General features: G+C 36.5%; 1 protein-coding gene across 1 annotated transcript; it reads right to left on the reverse strand.

Annotated features, from left to right (window-relative positions):
- Nucleotides 1-8,218: 8,218 nt before the first annotated feature.
- LOC139715307 (uncharacterized) lies at nucleotides 8,219-14,436 on the reverse strand. The gene is made up of 4 exons (XM_071626883.1): nucleotides 14,173-14,436; nucleotides 13,383-13,581; nucleotides 11,168-11,328; nucleotides 8,219-9,612 (listed from the first exon to the last, which is right to left on the reverse strand). Exons 1-4 carry the CDS (start codon nucleotides 14,406-14,408, stop codon nucleotides 9,303-9,305), a joined length of 906 nt encoding a protein of 301 aa, XP_071482984.1. The 5' UTR covers nucleotides 14,409-14,436; the 3' UTR covers nucleotides 8,219-9,302.
- Between the last annotated feature and the right edge of the window lie 530 nt (nucleotides 14,437-14,966).

Genomic DNA, 14,966 nt, shown 5'->3' on the forward strand with positions numbered 1-14,966 from the left:
ATCATCATAAGCTAAGCTTGACGAGGAAGATGGCCCCAGAAGAATCTTACCACTCACTGAGTGGGGGGTAATTGTGCAAAGGGCACAACGAAGAGATACATAAAGAAAATCTTGCCACTCACTGAGTTGGAAGTAATTGTGCGAAGGGCGTGCGGTGCAGTGCGGTGTGCATTGTGTTGGGATGAATCTTGGTTTGTACGTTGAGTGTTATTTTGTGTATCAGTGTGATGAGGTGAATGTTACTTCAGTTATGGCCGTGAACTCATTGTTTAGGGTGTTTGTTGACCAGGTGGTATGAATATTTATGTGTCAGAAGTATACTGGATTGTGAGGGTGTTTTTTAGTTCTCGTTTGAAAATGTTCAACGACGTACGTTGTTTTAAATTAGGGGGTAAAGAATTCCAAATATCTGGTCCATTGTGCTTTAATGATTTTTGAGCTAAAATGATTCTGGGGTTTTCGAGATGGTAATCGGACGACTGACGTGTTGGATATGAATGAACGGTGAAATTTGGAGTGAAGAAGCCATCAAAAATTTTTGGAAGACAATTAAATGTATATTTATACATAAAAACAGCAGTTTGAAAGGTGTGAAGATCCTCAATTCTCAATGTTTTTAGTTGACGAAATAGGGGATTGGATGGGGATAAGTAACGGGAATTGGTAATCAAACGTACAGCACGTTTTTGGAGAGTAAGAATTGGATTAATTTTAGTTGAGCCACAGTTTCCCCAAACGATATTGCAGTATGTGATATGTGGTAAGATCAATGCATTGTATAGAATAGTCAGGGAATTTTGAGAAATGAAGTTTTTCAGTCGATATAAAATTCCTACAGTTCTTGAGACAGACGTGTGGATATTATGAATGTGATCGTTCCAAGTTAAACTCGAGTCAATTGTAATTCCTAAAAATTTAGTAGATCTTACTTCAGTTAAAGATAATCCATCAATATTGATATTATAACTGCTGTTAATGTTCTGTGAAGCAGTAGGTTTGAAACGTATAAAATTTGTTTTAGAGACATTAAGGGATAAAACCATCGGGAGACTTTGTCTATTTCCGTGTTCAGAGTATTAAACAGTGTTTCAAGGTTCTCATGGGAGTAAAAAATATTAGTATCATCCGCAAAAAGTATAAATTTAAGAGTTTTTGATGTATTTATTATATCATTAATATATACAAGGAACAGTAGGGGGCCAAGAATTGATCCCTGGGGAACACCACATACAATATTAGAATTCGGAGATTTAGATGACTTAAATAGTACATATTGCTTTCTGTTGGATAAATAATCAATAATCCAAGAAAGTGCTAAACCACGAATACCATATCTTTTTAATTTGTAAATTAATATATCATGATCTATGGTATCAAAAGCCTTTGATAAATCCATGAAAATTCCTATAAAATGTTTTTTATTTGCAAAAGATTCAGTAATCTTATCTAACAATTGAATTATAGCTAAATCGGTGGAATGGCCCTTTCTAAATCCAAACTGATTAGGTATAAATAGGTCATTTACATGAAGAAAAATGTACAGGCGTTTATGAATATTTTTTTCCAGAATTTTAGAAATACTAGGTAATAACGATATTGGTCTATAATTTGTTAAAAGAGAAGGGTCGTCTTTTCTTTTGAAAATTGGAACTACTTTCGCAATTTTTAATGAGTTTGGGCATATTCCAGAAGACAGTGAAAGATTGAAAATGTAAGGTAAAGGTGTGGTTATTTGTTTGATGATTTTCTTCAGTATATAAACACTTATTTCATCATGGCCACTAGATCTACTTGGCTTTAATCTGTTAACAATCTCCAGTATTTCTTCCTCATCTGTTGGGGTAAAGAAAAGGGATTTGTCGCAGTTTGGTGGAAGAAATTCAGTAAAGTTTGAATGAACATGTTTGTTTTCTATTTTTGAAGCTAATTGGGGGCCAATATTTACGAAGTATGAGTTAAAAGCATCAGATATTTCATCAGGGTTTATGAGTTCTTTGTTGTCATTATAAAAAACGGACGATGTTTCCTTATTATTTTTACCTGTTATTTCATATATAGTTTCCCATAAGCCATTTACGTTATCCTTTTGATTATCAAACTTATCGGAATAATACATTTTACGAGAAATACGAATCAAATTACTGAGTATATTTCTATACTTTTTGTAATCTGTAAAATGTTTTGTATTGTGGGTAGTAATCGCCAGTTTATACAATTTATTACGGGTTTTTATTGAATTGATGATTCCCTTTGTAATCCAGGGATGTTTGTTCTTTCTGCGTGTTTTTTTCTTAACTAAAGGAATGTTTTTTCGATAATAATATAAACGTTTATCTAGGAAAATATCATAAGCTTTATCGGCGTTATTTTGAAGATACACTTCTTGCCATTCCTCCTTCACTAAATCAAGATTAAGTAATTCAATATTCTCGTCTGATTCTTTTCTGTACATTATCGGCTTGGGTTTTGAAATACTTTTGACGTTTTCAGAATAACGAAGAACAATGAATATCGGTAAATGATCAGATATATCATAATATAAGATACCATTAATGAATTTATTTACAGAAAAGTTATTAGAAAAAATATTATCCAACAAAGTTTTAGATGTTTGGGATATTCTTGTTGGGTTATCAATATGGGAATGGAAAGCATATTTTCCCATGCATTTCCTTCAAGTACAAGTATGTTTTATTTCATTGTTTGAAAAGGAAATGGTCCGCATTGATTTCGCTTGAATTTGCAAAAAAGTCACATTGTACTCATAGTGTGTGAGTCTGTGTGTGTGTGTGTGTGTGTGTGTGTGTGTGTGTGTGTGTATTCCTACATGCAAGTGTCATATTGTATGGTATTCTTTCTTCGGAAATGAAATGAAATGGAATGAAATGTTCAAACTCATTCCACAACACTATCATGGTGATATTCTTGTTAACAGAAGATATACAATGTATGATGATCTATGAACTATGATGCTTTATTTTTTCTGTGTATGGAACGTAATATTACTCACTAGATCTACCAATGAAAATATATGTAGTACTAAAAGATATTCCTCTACAAGATTATTTAATATTCCAAATAAAAGATAAGAGTAAACAATAAATCAGAGTAACTGAACAATTTCGGCTATCTACATAACATACATGTAGGGCTGTCTACATGATAATATTGCAATGTTCAGTGGACTTTGCCCTTTTCTTAAAGCTTGAGTGTGTGTCGCGTTTGAGCATTGACGAACATTATTTTTGTACGCACGCCCTTTTACACCAGAAGTATTAGTCCAGGCTAGAAGGCACCCAACCTTGTTTTTTGATATATACGATGTTTTTTGATGGTTTCTTGTCAATTCGAGGGTGCTGATTCCAAATCCGATTGATGCCACTCGCGTAACCTTGAGCATTTTCGGCAAAATGCAAAAATCCAAAATGGCCGCCAGATATGCTAATTCGGCCGTGGTAAACACAATAATGTGCATTATAAGACCAATTATTCCACCAAACTTTGTACATTTCTGTTCCTAGAGTTACTCCATCTGCATTTGCAAGCGAATTTTCATTTCATATAGGTTCATTTAGCATTTAAAGCTCATTTTTTTATTCAAAATGGCCGCCATTCCTATGCTTATGTACTATATGAATGGCAAAACATATGCATGGAAATATAGAACAAGTTTACTGTATTTCCAGTCCCGTACCTACGCTATCATAAAGTGTTGCTTGTGCAATATGTTGGGTGTCACTTACAATATATAGGGGGCCTACATATGAGCATTTGATATTCATAAACCTTACGGTGTTGAACACAATTTCTTATATATTTCATTTTGTCTCAACAAAAGTCTCAACAATATACAGCGTAAGCTCACTAAACGTGTCGCAAGCAATCAATATACCATCATATTCTACATGCCGGTTGAATATAAAAATGTAATACTAACACAATATATTAAGGAGCCTAGATACATGGTATTTATCAAATAATGTTGAAAATGGAGGGGAAGCTAGAAAGCAAAGCTTGTATTATGCATTCCCCTAAAACCATATTAACAAAGTACAATGTGAGATACCTCTTTCAGTTCTCTCACAGTTCCCAGGTGTTGATAATAATACACTTTGACATCATGATCTCATTCAGTCTTGTCTTAAAACTAAAACTGTCATTTTTATTGTCTTTAAAGAACCCTTTAATTGTATGTTTAGCAGCAGGCGACATCAGCCCCAAATTTGCAGAATTCTCAGGCTAAAGATGCATATTAGTCCTGCAATTGTTCTAATTGCAACCACATCTGGTGATGTTCAGCACTTTCTCAGGGGTCAGAGGGCGATTATTTGCCATAGAAACAGGATTAAGACATGAAGACTTGCTTGATCACCACCCGTTGAAGCCCTGTGGCTTTGTTGCCAGGCCAGAGACAGTGTTGTACCTGGTTGTAGGTAACTTGGGTGGTATCAGAGATGACATCAGACCAGCATCTGTACCAACCTGTTTTGGGGTCAAAGCTTTCAAGTTACAGTCATGACAGTAGGGAAATCTAGGCTTGTGGGATTTCAGGCGCATTGATGGCAGGTTGTTGTTCAAGGGGGCATTTCATGAAATGTTTTGTCAGATCTTTTCTTTTTGACAAACTGTTATAAGCTATTAAATCCTTGCATCTGATTGGCTGAGAGCAAATTTGTCAGACAAATTTGTCAGACAAAACGCTTCATGAAATGCCCCCCCCCCCCCCCCCCATGCTATCGTGTTTGGAAGGTCAGGGTATGCGTTGACGGCACTGGTGACACTTGCCATCCTTTCCTTCCAGTGTGAGGGAGAGTGATCGAGTGCCAGTGAAGGAGGGTGGACTTCCTTAGCCTATGCTTGGAAGGCTTGCCACAGAGGGCTACCTTGAACATAGCGTTGGCAAGATGGTTACTAAGATGGAAGGCATGGGTCTGATGATAATCTAATAACAGTTGGGGCAAAGTCTCCAGAAGATGAAGTACTCCACTATTGTCTTGAGATGGGTCAGTACTCGGCTCATGTCATCCAAGGACTTTCTATGAGACGTAAAGGCAAGATCATCTGCAAACTTCCTCCGTGAAGTGAATGTAATGTCACCACATGATATATGTTAAAAAGACCTCTAGTGGAGTTAGTTTACAGCCACCATTAAGGAGGCCATCATTCAGAGTCCTAACACAGCTGGTCTGGTTACCGAGAGCAATCCTGAATCTGCAAATGCTGAAGATTAAAGACAAGCAGTGTGAAGTTGTTATAACACGGCTTTCAGAATGAGGCAGCACTGTACAGATCTCAGAGTCTCCCTCGACATCATAGGCCTATACACAAACACATTCACTCCGAAAAAAACGGTGGTAAAATTAATCTACCATAATCATCTGGGTTAACATTAAAACTTTGGGGCTTTGTTTTCATTTCAGAGATTTGACAACAGGAAGTGAGGTGGTCCCTTTTTCCACTTTCCCCTGCCTCATGTTCTTTCTCGGATGAGGGGACTGAAAAGTTTGCATAATATCGCTTTTAGATAATGTAGAACAGGACAGTTAATTGGAAATTTCACTTGTGTCATCATCTAGGATTCAGCCTTTTAATTCAGTAAATCAGAATGAATATTTTGATGTTGAACATCTCAAGGCAAGTAGGTATCAAATGTTCATATCTAATAATTCCTGATAAACGATCTTGATGTTGGCGTCAATTCAAGTTTTGTTGGATTTTTCCAAATACCTAGGGAAAAATTCAGATTGAGGTAGCATATTTGGATGTTTGCATAAAAAAATAAAACAGCCTTTGTTAGTAACAACCTTCTGATTTATAATCAGCACACAAATTGGTAAACAGTGTACCTGAGTGACAGGAAAAAAGAAAAAGAAAATTTGTTTATTTCACACGCTCTGCCGTTCATATTGTGCAGGGGTATATGAGTGGCATCCATTTTGAAGTTTTGTATTAAGAAGAATAATAATAAGCCTAAAAGCGATAAACTTTCTGTTTGTTTGCTTGTTTTGCTAGTGGTACTCATCAGATTTGCATTGCACATGCAAAACTTGATAAAAGCGTAGGTATGTGACTGAAAATTCGTCTTCTATTTCTATGCATATTTTTTGCCATTCATATAGTACATGAGTATAGGAGTGGTGGCCATTTTGAATTGAAAATAAGCTTATAATACTAAATGTACCTCTTCAAATGAAAAATTTCTTGCATGTGCAAGTAGAATTACTCAAGGAACAAAAATTTAAAAAACTTTGATGGAATAATTTGTCATAAAATTGACATAACTGGGATTATCATGGCCAAATTAGCATATCTGGCGGCCATTTTGGATTTTTGCGTTTTGCCGATAATGCTCAAGGTTACGCGAGTGGCATCAATCGGATTTGGAATCAGCACCCTCGAATTGACAAGAAACCATCAAAAAACATTGTATATATCAAAAAACAAGGTTAGGTGCACTTTCTATGGAGCCTAGCCTGGACTATATGCTGGCAACCCAGTACATAGGTCATGTAGATAATCATGCCATACACACGTAACGGTGCAAACGATTCTGAGTGGGTTTCATATCCACACGGGATTTTGTGCACTAGGGAAAACGAACCGTGATGGACACAAGCAAAGGTGAATTGATTGATGATAATTCTCATACAAGGAATTATATTCATTATATATATATATATATATATATATATATATATATATATATATATGTATATATATTGATATAGGTATATGTTTATGTGTATGCATGTTGTATATGTATAGTTTATGAATGTAAATTAACGCCCTTATTTCATTTTCAGATACAGTACAATGAAAACATTAGGTCTCCTTTAGCTTGTTACAAAGCATTTCGGAGCCTGTGGTACAATATCTTCTGGTTCTCGTAGAATCCGGAATAATTCATCGCTTACTCGGTTTCCCCCACAAGTGTCATTGAATAGACCCACTTGTTATTACTATTCGTCTTCAATTGTTTTTTTTTTTGTTATAATGTATTTCAGCAATACAGTGCATAAAAACTGCATGCAATTATTCACATTATTATTTTTTCCAACGGATGAATATTTAACAACGATTATTTTTACCATGGTTAGATAATGTCGGGACCGTAGTGGGATTTTGAAAGAGATATGAACTTGAGGGTTATGTTTTCCGAGTTCAATAAAAATGTCGTGAGACATCAGATTCAGTAACATGTGTCTGGACTAACATCATGGATTAGACTATAAAACACCACCAAGAACAAAATCACGACAAACACAGGACACGAAGGAAGAAGAACTTAATGCAGCAAATAATTATCGTTCTGTACGCAATACTACCAGTAAAAACAATCACTGCGCCATTATGCCAGAATTGACACTTCATTCAAAAGTCGTTGTTGCATGATACAAAAATTATAATAATAACAAAAACTGAAAAGAACACAGTGTCCCACAGACTGAAACCCAATGTGAAACACGATGTCAACTCATTGTGAACATCCCAGTGTAAAATCTCTTCACATTGTTTAATGCAAGAGTTTTAACATTGTGAACACATTTTGAATCATTAATTTTCTGTGTGAAAGAAGATAATATCTTCTTTCACACAGAAAATATTACAGTAATATTATCACACAATAATATTATTACTTTGTGAACACTCTGAAAAAAAAAAACAGTGTAAAATCATGTTCCCGCCGTTAAATTTGGGCATTTCCACACATCCGCCATGTGATCACATCGTGAAAACACTATGGTACACAGTGTTCTTTCTGGCAGGAATAATGCATACTTTACATCAAATCAATGCTCCGTAGGCCTACGCGTTCTACAATAGTTCTTATCCATCTTTCACGCTCATTATCATACAAGCATCCAAACAGTTTACACTCCTAAAAGGAAAATAACATTAGACGTACAACATACGATGTCAGCTGTAAGCAAAGATAATTTATATATGTGACCCTGCATCACAAAACAAACAAAAAGTCAGCGTACAGGAAATTCTAGTTAAGAGCATATTGTGAAAGTGCAGACTTTAAACTTTAAAATGATGTATAACTCAAGTCAAATGGACTCTCCTAAGCTATCTAAATATTGGAAAGAAAGCATGTACTCAGGAAAAGTGTGAACTGAGAAAAGAAGCTCTGAAGTGCAGTGTCTATTCAAGCGCTTAATCTTTACCAAGTCGTGCTGAATGGGACAAAAAACAGGACGTAAACGATCGGAGTAGCAATAAAGAAGGGATTATTAGATTAATCTGAAATTAAGCATACCTTATTAACACATTCTGTTCTTAATTAATGCCAACTTTCAAAGCAGTAGCAATATTCTTTCGAAAGTTACAGGAGTTGAAAGTGAATAGTGTGTACATTTTTTTTCTTTTTTTTTTTAGAAATGAAAAGAGGACTCTAAAGACAGACTTAATCACACTATTCTGCCAAAAAAATGATCGAGATCAGTTGCTAAAAAACACACTTTTCTGCCCGTTTTTTTTATCCCAAATTTTAGCTTAATGTAGAAGAAGACTTGCTTTTTCAGAAAATATGACAAAGTCAAGATCGGCTCGGTTGACCCATTTCACCCAGAAAAAGAAATCACAAAAAAGTGGACCAGATATTTTAGATTGATTCTAAAATGCAAAGACATATATTTATAACCGGGATAGATTATGACAGTTCCTGAAATGGTGGACACAAGACCAACAGTGTGCATATTCTCTAGAATTCACCCTATCGCTCAACACCGGGTTTTTCATTTGCCTGTAAACATCAACGATATCATTGTTAGGGCCATCAATCGCGGCATGCTTTGTTGCAATAGCTGTAATTGTTCGGTGGCAGCAGCCTTCCAGAGGCGTGCCACTTTATGTAGCATGTCGTTTGTTTCATTTTGATTTGTTAAATGACAAGGGATTCAACTTCATCGATAACCTTTTTTAAGATTGCAGGAATGACACAGTTTTGATTGATGTGGGGCTTCAGGTTTCCAATTGTTTTTGTTAGATAATAAGGAATTTCATTATGATATGAATGAACACAAAATTCTAGGAGGAAGTTAAAGCTTATTTGATGGAAGTTCATTTTTAAATGGCTGAGATATCGAAACCACGCGATCTTAATAACAAGACAACTTATCTCTCTGCCTTACTTGTTTTTTTTTATATATCTCGGACTTTTCAAAAACGATTTTCATCAAATGGAATTCATGTTTTTCAAATATTTCAGAATGATTTCTTTAGATCTCGCAAAAAACAAAGTTAAACCCCATCTCAATCAAAGTACTCCATTCCTTTAACAGGCTTATTGCTTGTTTCTAGATTCCCTCCAGCGCTATAGATATTAGTGTAAAAATAACGTAGGCACTCTTCAAGATTATGTTCATCTGTTGCCAATACTTGACGTGAAGTCTAGATTGCCAGTAATGAATGTTACAGTCGATGGTGATGAAGTATAGGATGAGAGCCCCCGCGACCAGCCCGCTGATCAACCGCGTCTGCCACTCCGAGAGCAGGAGGAATCCACCCAGGAGGAGGGAGATGCCTAGGGTTCCCATGGCAACCTGGTTGGGCCATACGTCGAGAAAGGCGCGCCGCTCCTCATCCACGGTGTAGAGCTGCACGGCGCTGAAGTTGCAGAATCTTTAAATGAGGTTCTTTCCATAGTGGTAGAGTAAATCGAGCCCGATTCGTTTCATCCAGTCTAAAATCATCTCCACTGTATCGAAAGCAAGTTTTCGCCTACCAGAGACAATCCATATCAATTCAATTAAGGACATTAAGAACATAATTGCAACTTCTTGTTTCACATTATTTGGTATATATCTATATATATATATATATGTATATATATATTTCATCAATATTCTTAAAACTTTCAATTTCTTGAATCCTACCGTACAAGGCTTCACATTGCATTTCTTTCAGCAAACTTTTGTAAAAGCAACATACGACTCAGTAATCATAATGAATTATGCCAAAATATTACTGAACAATACAATATCATTTTGTTAAACCTGATAAGAACGGATCCATAAATTCCGGAAAGAAGGTGTGTGTGTGGGGGGGGGGGGGGGAGGGGGCGGTGAAGCGTCCCCATTCATTTTTCCTTTTTTTATGTCTTTTATCAAAAAATAAAAAGAAATAAAGAGGGCACCAGGTGCGCCACCATTCCCCCTCCCCATTCCCCAGTGAATGGAAAATCATTTTGTGGTTGAAGGGATGTTCGAATTTCAGACGCAACTTATACAGGAAACGTAAAGTTCCAAACAAAACCCGTGCTTGGATATATAATTACGAAATAGATTTCAGCATAATCTGGCGAACTTTTCATTGTTGCTGTTGTTGTTCATTGCACATCTTGTACGACTTGGTAAGATTAAGTACTAGATAGACCCTATGGACCCCCTTCTTGGGAGCCCCTTTCCTCAGTAAACTGTTTTCACGAATGTTGATAGGCACAATAATTCTTTGCCGACTCAGAAGTATAATAGGCCTTTATACAAAGGCTTTGCGTCAAGTTTCGTTAGGATACCACTAACGGTTCTGAAGGAACACTGTCCACAAAATTAAATGGACAGTTACTGAAGGACGAAAGGACGGACGGACGGACAGGAAACGTTATGCTTTTGAAGACAATTTTCAATATGTTCTGATTTTTCATCATCTATTTTTGTGGTTTGCTAACAACGGAGTTCGATGAAGCTAGTGTCACTTCAGGAATGAGAATTTCAATTTTCTGTAAAAAGATTCAACACAGAAATCAAGTGAGGCGCACTTTTTTTTTTGTCTAGAGGTGCAACCTGACACCTTTTTGCATGTTGTAGTTGTTGTTATTGCTGTTCTTGTTGCATCTTTTCCAAATTAAACATATGTAAACAAATAACTTGAATGGAAGCTATGTTGCTACATTGCGAAGGTTCCACGGAAATTACCCCCTGTACAATAACATAAGACCGTCCACTAGATTAAACCTACGATGCTACTCCTGAACCTAAACCTAACCCTACCCGAATTCTAGTCCACATTGTATACCCAACTGTAGGCTTAATCTTATACTCTTTACTATTACCCCATCACTACCCGGTATTTAGTCGAGGGGGGAGGGGGGGTGTTCTCCTGAGGGGGTAATTGCCCTGATATGGTTGTGAAGCTTGCTAACTTCTCTAAAATGAACATTTACCCAATGTGGCTGAGCCAGGTGAGAACTGAATATTTTTCTATGACCCGCCTGGTGTACTGCAAGAGCGACAGCCAGTAGTTTCCGCTCGGATTCTCCGCCACGCATTTTGCCATGATGAGGATCCCACCAATGGCGCCAACGTCATGGAAAGCTACCCTAACCTACCGGAGACACAAAGTTCACAGTCAACGTCAATACAACACCACAGCATCTAAATGAGAACAGTTATACAACATTCACCAAGCCTGACCCCTATGTGGTTTGAAGTTGCCATTACCAAACAAAGACATAAGACAACAACTAGCATCAATATCAAACATCATGTGAATGTCAATCTCTATTCTTGAGATTGCGTAAGCAGCATTAATTAAAATTTCTTGTTAAAAGAATACAAATTCATGAAGTAGTAATTTGAAAAGAATTCACACATATGTATACAATTATAGATAAACTTTTTTTTTTGACGAAAAAGAAGTGCTTGTTTACGATTAGGGGGAAATGGCAGTATTAATCAGTCTTTTAATTTCAAGCCCCATTACCGTTTTTGTTTCTTTGATTTAAGCATTGACTCTGGTGAAGGAATGGTTTATGACACTTACATTGGTAATAGGGACCATTCGTACCCCCCCCCCCCCAAAAAAAAAAACCCACAACAACAACAACAAACAAACAAAACAAAAAACAAACAAAACAAAAGAAGACAAATAAATAGATAAATGAATACTATTTTTTTCCGAATGGCATCGCATTGTTACTGATTTCTTATTGTTGTGGTCATCAAATACCATAACTATAGTCTAACATGATTTTGATATAGTCAACAGGAGCAACATTCGTTATAATATTATGAAGGTCAGAGTGTCCCACGTTTATGGTTGATCTGAGAATGCTTTCAGGATTTACAGCAGAGTTTTTACAGCTCGTTATTCCGAAGGGTCGTTATTCCGAAGGCTCTTTATTCCTAAGATTCGTTATTCCGAAGGTTCATGGTTCCGAATTTCATTTTCGGGTTAAAAAATCTTCGGAATAACGAACCTTCGGAATAACGTCACATATTTTCGGATTAACGAACCCTTTTTCATTTTCGGATTTACGAACCTGTAGGTATGGGGAATTTGCGTGTTTCGGATTAACGACCCTTCGGAAAAACGAACCTTCGGAATAGCGAACCTTCGGAATAACGAACAGCACCCGTATTTTCTCCCCTTAAGGGGTCGTGCCACAGAGCACTTAATGATTCCACGACATTTGCTCCTGCGACAGTTGCTCGTATGAAATATTGGTAGGATACTAACATGACTAAAGCCAAATATGAATTAAAAACACACAAACACATAATAACCCTAACCATAATAGTAATCCTCACATTAAACCAAACCTAAAACACTACTTACAACACAATCCCGAACCCTAAGTCCTTGGGGGAAAATAAGACCGGAACAATACTGTTCCATGAGTAAAAATGTCGTATCACCGGCACTGATAGAACGTATGAATCCAGTGCTCTTTCTTTCGCTCTTACAAACATCGAATTGCCGTGAGTAGGGTATTTTTTTTTTTAAATCAAAGTTAGATTGAATGCAGAAAGCGTATTTTCGATATTTGTGTTGGCGTTATAATGCAAATAATCACTTATCATTAGTCTTGTTCTGAATTCTATCCATATTCATACGATGTACTAGGAGATTTACCAATACTTATATTTACGGGACTTGGTTTATTGTCACAAACACGCACAGCGCCATAGCGTATTATGATTCAACAACATGTGATGGGTATTCCCCGCAGACTGACAATCTCACAGCAATATAAGATTACCATACGATTGCCGAGCTTCAAAGGGAATCATTTACGCATGCAACAACATTGTGTACAGAATCTACACCTTTTTTTCATGCAATCGTTTATTTGTATGTTTCTTGAAAAACATATCAGCTGCTATATTGTACGATCCATCTATTATTTTGTCACAGTTACCCTGTTTTGTTTCTTTTCGTTTTGTTTTGTTTTTGATAAAAACGACATGTTAAAGCCATGCCTAAGTTCCTGTCTATCGCGATCATCTGTCTACAAAGGCATTTCTTTAAGTGATTGCTACAACGTATATGCATAGGTTTAGATGCACGACAATGATTTAGGCAATGTACTTCGACGGAATAAGAAGAAGTAGAAGAAGATACAGAAGAGGACGAAGGCATTAAGGATCACTATCTACCACCATCCATTTATTAGACGAACTGTGCTGGCTCTGTGTGACAGCCGTGTATATGGTCTTGACAGTCATAAGAATGGCTGTAACAATGGCAATCTGGGAGCGCCTCGAGCTGTAACATAGCGCCACGGTCCCGAAAACGGTCAGAGCGACAACGTAGGGAGGAAAGATATAGATGTGGAACCATGGATATGCTTCTCTCCTGTTGACCAAACATGGAACGTAAGCAATTACACATGGAAATTTAGCAAATCACGCCAGACGTAATCGTAATAAAAAGTGGGACCAACCTTTAAGGATTGTTTTACTCTGTTTCTGAACATCTCAGCCATTTCAGAATAATTTTCATTAAATAAAGTTTGAATTCTTAGTAGCATTGTAAACTTTAAAACATTTTGCTATACAGTGGTTTCTTAATATGTCGCAAAATGCTGAATTATCACCTAATCCAATATTATACAATTCCTTCAACATTGAATAATAAACTTTATCGATAAACAAAATTAACCAGGAAACCATGAAATTGTGCTTTATAATGAACTTGTTGGATTATCATTATCTTAAAAAAAATGATATCACTGGTCGGTAAAAGGTCAGTCCCCGTCATGCTCTTTCGACAATCATAGTTTCAACATTTGACGCTACTCTCTACCGAGCAGCAGTGACGCTGTAAAAATATAATACTTCACATCATACTATTTACAGCGAGATGAGTCATGTTCCGAACAGCGTCGTGTCCCAAACGGTTCTGCAGGAAATGGGACTTAAGACAAGAAAACAATGTCACTCTTACCCTTTTCTGAAGTAGTCGTGACCCTGCTCGGGCTCCCAGCCTAATTTTATCAGAGTCAAGGCACACAAAAATGGAAAACATGCTGAAGCACCCTTTATAAGAGCTGCCATTTTCTTGACCGATGTAACCTTGTTGTCAGGGTCATAAAAAGTAAATCGTTTTTGAACGCTGATGGCGCAGTTGAAATTAAAGAATAAGATCTCATTCAACTTACAGCCTACTAATAGATGTCCCATAACAGCACAGATTGCGATGTGTATTAACGTAAATCTATAAGAATCATTGGAGAAAAGGCAGTTTAAAATAAACTAGATAAATAATTGCATGGGTTTTTACGAAAGTGAATCCCTCTATGAAATGCATTACTCTAATACGCCGAGTTGTGCGATCGTCAGAACATACACGTTATTTCTCTCTAACTTTCTTCCACTCCATCCCTCTCTCTCTCTCCCTTTCTCTCTCCCTCTCTCTCTCTCTCTGTTGAATTGATATCTGATATATCTTTGGACATTACACTAGATTTTAAAACGGAGAGATATGTGAAACAATGTGAAAGGAAAGTATCATGTGTCTCCAGTATATATATATATTTTAACTTTGCATTACAATAATATGGTTAGATTCTCAGCTATAATAGACCAGATATCATACTTCAACTATGGACTTGATATATGGAATCCTCTGCCCGAACAAATTTGAAGCATGCACGTCTCCTCTTCTTTTTTTCTTTGAAAACAAACATGAAAAAGTACATTATATCACGTTATCTGACCTTTATAACTAATAACTGAATA

Source organism: Diadema antillarum, unplaced genomic scaffold (genome assembly GCF_040938485.1).
Source record: "Diadema antillarum isolate AM-2024a unplaced genomic scaffold, OU_Dant_1.0 seq00003242_RagTag, whole genome shotgun sequence".
Classification (NCBI taxonomy): domain Eukaryota; kingdom Metazoa; phylum Echinodermata; class Echinoidea; order Diadematoida; family Diadematidae; genus Diadema; species Diadema antillarum.

Coding starts and splice junctions, on each gene's coding strand:
- LOC139715307 (XM_071626883.1), bottom strand. CDS start 14,408: ATGGGACATCTATTAGTAGGCTGTAAGTTGAATGAGATCTTATTCTTT. Junction 13,582..14,172: donor CACGACTACTTCAGAAAAGG/GTAAGAGTGACA, acceptor TTTGGTCAACAG/GAGAGAAGCATATCCATGGT. Junction 9,613..11,167: donor ACCTGGCTCAGCCACATTGG/GTAAATGTTCAT, acceptor CTGCAACTTCAG/CGCCGTGCAGCTCTACACCG.